At 45.1% G+C, this 6,000-nt stretch overlaps 1 protein-coding gene across 1 annotated transcript in view; it reads right to left on the bottom strand.

The window, feature by feature from the left end:
• LOC124034367 (transmembrane protein 132C-like) overlaps positions 1 to 6,000 on the bottom strand; it is a 239,430-nt gene continuing 233,430 nt past the window's right edge. Inside the window, exons 8-9 of the mRNA XM_046347473.1 lie at positions 3,303 to 3,494; positions 1 to 1,873 (exon numbers count right to left, since the gene is read on the bottom strand). Of these exons, the coding sequence (XP_046203429.1) occupies positions 686 to 1,873; positions 3,303 to 3,494 (1,380 nt within the window). The 3' untranslated portion in view covers positions 1 to 685. The remainder of the gene's footprint in view (positions 1,874 to 3,302; positions 3,495 to 6,000) is intronic.

The following is a 6,000-nucleotide window of genomic DNA, read 5'->3' as shown; positions in this document are numbered from 1 at the left end:
TTGTTGAATATTCTTTAAATGATAGATATGAAAATACAATATACAGAGCAACAATACAATGGCTTGTAGGAGGACTGTTCAGTATATACATAGCTGTTTCTCTGTGTCTTCTGGTAAAGATGAGGATGAACCTAACATTTGTGCCTTTATTTCAAACCACATGCAGGATGTTCTGAAGACTAACTCTGGTCTATTCTGGGAGGCCAGCCACTTATAAAGAAATGAATAAATAAAAAACGACATGGAATAGGAAATCAATATTCAAAATGCTACAAAACTTCCAAAACCTTTCTATGAGTACTTTATATACATCTTAAATATTTATTCATGTTACATTCTTAAATCTACATATCATCTGCGTAACATTTCATAGTTTTGTCAATAATGCAGAGCTAGTCTGGGAACATGATTTAAGTCTACCTACAAAATAACCGTAATGAAATAATGATAAAAAGGTAGGAAGATATTAAGAGAGAAACAAATATCAAAAAATAAACAGACATCCTAATTTCTTTCAAGTTAATGATTTGCCATTATTTCTGTGTGGTATCATTACTATTTTGTCCCCTTAAATACATTTTCCAGATTTCAACCTCCTCTGGGTTTAGCATTAGGTGCTGTCCAGGCCAACTTCACTGTGAAAGGCATAAGGGTGAGTTCGCTATAAGTGCACTGAGCACACAGACTACGCCACCTCTTTTAAAGCACTGTCATTCAACCTCTCCATGTAGTTCCAGGGCTCCTTGGAGTCCCCTAGCTCTACGTCTTGACACACCCACTTAATGTCCTGGCTGTGGCCCATGCTCAGTGTGCTGACAGTGGGGCAACCATTGTCCGGCAGGATGGTAGTGAATGTGGTGAACTTCACACGCTTCCTCTTTGTGGTCGGCGAGTCTCCTTTGCTGTCCTTGGCTGTGCAGCCCTCCGTGTCTGCTGCCCGGTGCACCAGGCCCTGCACGTTCTTATGGACAGAAGCCCCGTTGAGCAGGTGGCTACCCTCTTCCAACCCTGCGGTGCAGTCCACCATGGAGGTGAGCTCGTCCTGCTGGGGGGACAGACTAACTTGACTCTCCAGCAGCTCCGCCTCGTTCCCCAGCCACACCCAGTCATGGGCGTGGTTCATGCTCTCCTGGCCCTCGATGGACAGCTCCTTGTGGCGGTACTTGAGGGTGTAGGAGATGCAGTTGATGAGGAAGACCAGGATGGCCAGGCAGAAGACCCCCAGCAGGGCGTACATGCCAATCTCCAGGTCAGTGAGGCCCCGGGCCGTCTGGATCAGATCATCGTCCATGTTGCGGCTGCGAGGGAGGTCCACATGAGCAGGGAATTCAGAGAAGTCTGGCATGTTCTGGACCTGGTTCCCATCATCTGACAGCTTGTCACCATTGGGCCTCCGGACGATGGTACTCGTGGTGGTGGTGACCCTCCTCATGACCCCGTTGTCCATGTCAGAGATGGAGCTGCCGTAGTAGTGGCCGTCCAGACCAGTCCTGTCCTGGGAGGGGGACTGCTGTCTGCGGTCGCTGGCCCTGTTCTCTAGCTCCTCGCCCTCCGGACCGTAGTCACTGCCCCTGGAGGTGCCGCTGTCGCTTTGGCCAAACTTCACCCTGACGTTGCAGTTCCCTGCAGCCAGCACGCTGCGGCGTTTGAACTTCTGGCAGAGCTCACAGACAGTCATCTCCACCCTGACCAGCAGGCCCTGGCCCTCTGACTCAGTTACGATCACAGGCCACTTCCAGGAGGGGTCCTGCTGCACTGTCACCACCTCCTCATCCAGAGACGTGGCCGTCAGGACAAAGTAGTCTGGGTTGTACATGTCCAGAGGAGCCATGGAGCCGTCACTGAACTGTAGCCACGCGCTGATCAGGGCCTCCTGGACAAACACACACATACACACAAACACACAGTGAGTAGGTAACACACACAGAACCAAACACAAACATGACTACTTACAATGAACAAGAGCAAAAAAAAGAGCAAATAAAAACTAATCTTTTTCTAATGTAACACTGACAGTGACCTCACACAGGTCACATTATCACATTCTTTTGAGCTGATCTCAACATAAGTAGAGAATAATGAAGGCTTCAAAAATACCAATTTAAAATTCACTTACAATTTCTGCATTTTTCCTGCGCTGTTATTTCATTAGGCAAGCTAATTGTATACAGCACCTTGTAGAGTAATTGTTAGGCAGGTAGCCTAGTGGTTAGAGTGTTGGACTAGAAACTGAAAGGTTGCACGATCGAATCCCTGAGCAGATAAGGTAAAAAATCTGTTGTTCTGCCCCTGAACAAGGCAGTTAACCCACTGTTCCTAGGCTGTCATTGAAAATAAGAATTTGTTTTTAACTGACAAGCCTAGTTAAATAAAGGTTAAACATTTGTGGTACTACTTTTAGAGATATAGGCCTACACCATTGGGAGTCATACAGACTCATATACTATAATAGTAGGAATTGGGAGGGTAGAGGATAGCTAACTAAGACCCACTGTTTCGCTAACTCAGCTGCTGTGCTCTGAGAGCCGAGGGCCCACAGAATAAAAGATAGGGAAAAGAACAGTCACATTAAAGACAGTTCATGCAAATGGGGATTTGACACATACAAGCATCTTGGCCACAGGACAAATCCCCAGGAGCAGGGGTGGAGATCCCTTCAGTAGTCCGCCATTGCTCTCTAATTACAGATCCGCTAGGGAATTACTGGCCGCTTATCTCCGCACGGACATCCTCCCTACAGAGATTGGACTGATAAAACTAGCCTGTCCTCCATTCTATCCCTCACTAGAAAGAGAAAGGGATGAGAGGAAAAGAAAGATAGAGGGTGTGTTGGGCGAGCTGATGGACAGATCAAAGAGGTCACGAGAGAAGGAGAACAAGGGAGAAAGGGAGGCGGAAGACGATAGGACAGCTAGAGCAGTGTTGCTTTTACACGCTCTGAGATTAAGCTTCCCTTTCTGTTAGATGCCTAAGGAAACACATTCTCTTACGCTGCCTTTTCAAGAGTTGGAATTAAAGAGGGTTAGGAATGCAGTGGAACAAATAAATACACACAACCAGCCATGCACGCACACACACACACACACACACACACACAGTTTGCAGTACTTACTAAATGTTTACATTAAAGGACTCCTATTGTGTAAAATGGGATGAAAACAGTCATGGCTCACATTAAATAAACTACAGTAATTAACATTGTTACTGTTGCATCACCGTGGTAAATTCCCCCCTCTGACTCAAAGGGACTACTAACCGAGTAGGACAGTAGTTTCTGAAGATATACAGAATGTTGAACAGACCTGTTTGGGGCTGTGCAGCACTTCCTGTGTGGTTGCCGTGGCGAGGATGGCCCTGTTGCTTCCTGGGCTGAGCTGCAGGGACAGAGCCAGGCCGGTGACCAGCTGCACCCCCAGCTCTGTGATGGTCACTTTGTCATCTACCACCGTCACAGTCTTCTCTGCCAGAATGGAGTCAGACAGGGGGGACAGCACCTGGGCCAGTACACACAAGAGAGAGAGAGACCATTGGGATCCAGATTATGGGCGGGACATGAAAAGTATTCTCTTTGAAAGAAACATGTTACTTGTGAGGACAAATTATTTACCCAAACATCATCAAACCTGAACTCTTTTGATATACGGTTGATGTGAGGTGAGCTGGTCTTTCAACACATTTCATTAGATACAGTTCATTCAGAAAGTATTCAGATCCCTTCCCGTTTTCCACATTTTGTCACGTTACAGCCTTATTCTAAAACATTTTTTTTTTAAATCTACACACAATAACCCATAATGACAAAGCGAAAACAGGTTTTTAGATCTTTTTGCAAATGTATTAAATATAAAAAACAGAAATACCTTATTTACATAAGTATTCAGACCCTTTCCTATGACACATGAAATTGAGCTCTGGTGCATCCTGTTTCCATTGATCATCCTTGATAACTTTCAAGAACTTGTTTATAATAATAATAATAATAATATATGCCATTTAGCAGACGCTTTTATCCAAAGCGACTTACAGTCATGTGTGCATACATTCTACGTATGGGTGGTCCCGGGGATCGAACCCACTACCCTGGCGTTACAAGCGCCATGCTCTACCAACTGAGCTACAATCCACCTGTGGTAAATTCAATTGATTGGACATGATTTGGAAAGGCACACACCTGTCTATGTAAGGTCCCACTGTTGACAGTGCATGTCAGAGCAAAAACCAAGACATGAGGTTGAAGGACTTGTTCGTAGTGCTCAGAGACAGGATTGTGTCGAGGCACAGATCTGGGGAAGGGTACCAAAAAATGTCTGCAGCATTGAAGGTCCCCAAGAACACAGTGGCCTTCATCATTATTACATGGAAGAAGTTTGGAACCACCAAGACTCTTTCTAGAGCTGGCCACTTGACCAAACTGAGCAAACTGAGAAGCTCCTTTGTCATGGAGGTGACCAAGAATAGGATGGTCACTCTGTCAGAGCTCCAGAGTTCCTCTGTGGAGATGGGAGAACCTTCCAGAAGGACAACCATCTCTGCAGCACTCCACCAATCAGGCATTTGTGGTAGAGTGGCCAGACGGAAACCACTCCTCAGGAAAAGGCTCATGACAGCCCGCTTGGAGTTTGCCAAAAGGCACCTAAAGGAAAAATTCTCTGGTCAAATTCTCTTGTCTGATGAAACCAAGATTGAACTCTTCGGCCTGAATGCCAAGCATCACGTCTGGAGGAAACCTGGCATATCCCTACGGTGAAGCATGTTGGTGGCAGCATCATGCTTTTGGGATGTTTTTCAGCAGCAGGGACTGGGAGACTACTCAGGATCGAGGGAAAGATAAACGGAGCAAAGTACAGAGAGATCCTTGATGAAAACCTGCTCCAGAGCACTCAGGACCACAGACTGGGGGTGAAGGTTCACCATCTAACAGGACAACGACCCTACGCACACAGCCAAAACAATGCAGGTGTGGCTTCGGGACAAGTCTCTAAATGTCCTTGAGTGGTCCAGCCAGGACTTGATCGAACATCTCTGGAGAGACCTGAAGATAGCGGTGCAGCAATGCTCTCCATCCAACCAGACAGAGCTTGAGAGGAAATGCAGAAACTCCTCAAATACAAGTGTGCCAAGCTTGTAGCGTCATACCCAACAAGACTCAAGGCTGTAATCGCTGCCAAAGTGCTTCAACAAAGTACTGAGTAAAGGGTCTGAATACTTATGTAAATGTGATATTTCAGTTTTTTGTATTTTATACATTTGCAAACATTTCTAAAAACCTGCTTTTGCTTTGTCATTATAGATTATTGTGTGAGATAGATGAGTTTTCTTTCTTTTTTAGAATAAGGCTGTAAGATAATAAAATGTGGAAAAAGTCAAGGGGTCTGAACACTTTCTGAATGCACTGTATATAAAAGGCTGGTATACCCCTGAGTATAATGCCACACACTCATTCATACGCATTTGCTCACAGCTGAGTGGACATCAAACATCACCTTCACTGTGTTGTCACGCAACCACATTACCTTGTTTAGGTAGGGAGCCTGTTATTACATTATTTTAGGATGCTCTGTAAATCCTGCAGTGATTCTCAGCTCTGACCTTGATGCCTTCCAACATTATGCTGGCTTCCAATTACAATGATGAGTATATATATTTAGTTATTTGTCAGTAATTGGGTGACCTGAACAAGCCCTTCCAGTATTCACTGCCAGGTGTTTGTTCATAAAACGTTCGTCAAATGTTGGTGTGGACAGAAAACCACCATCATTCACACGGAGGGAGGCAAGGACCAATCAAGTGCTAATTTCAGCTGTTAATGGAATTTTCCTGGTAATCTAATTAGTGCAAATCTAATTTCATTAATGTCATTTTGAAAATAAATGAGATCTTTCACAGAAACCCATTACCAGCTCTCTGTGAGGTAGTCGGTGTGACAGACAAACAACGTTTTTCACAGTTTTGCCTCATCTCGTGCTGTTTTCCACTGTTGGGCTGGAGGGTGTTTTCCTC

This window comes from Oncorhynchus gorbuscha, linkage group LG04 (assembly GCF_021184085.1).
Source record: "Oncorhynchus gorbuscha isolate QuinsamMale2020 ecotype Even-year linkage group LG04, OgorEven_v1.0, whole genome shotgun sequence".
Classification (NCBI taxonomy): domain Eukaryota; kingdom Metazoa; phylum Chordata; class Actinopteri; order Salmoniformes; family Salmonidae; genus Oncorhynchus; species Oncorhynchus gorbuscha.
The sequence above is the reverse complement of the archived record's forward strand: the minus strand, read 5'-3'. Positions and strand labels throughout refer to the sequence as shown.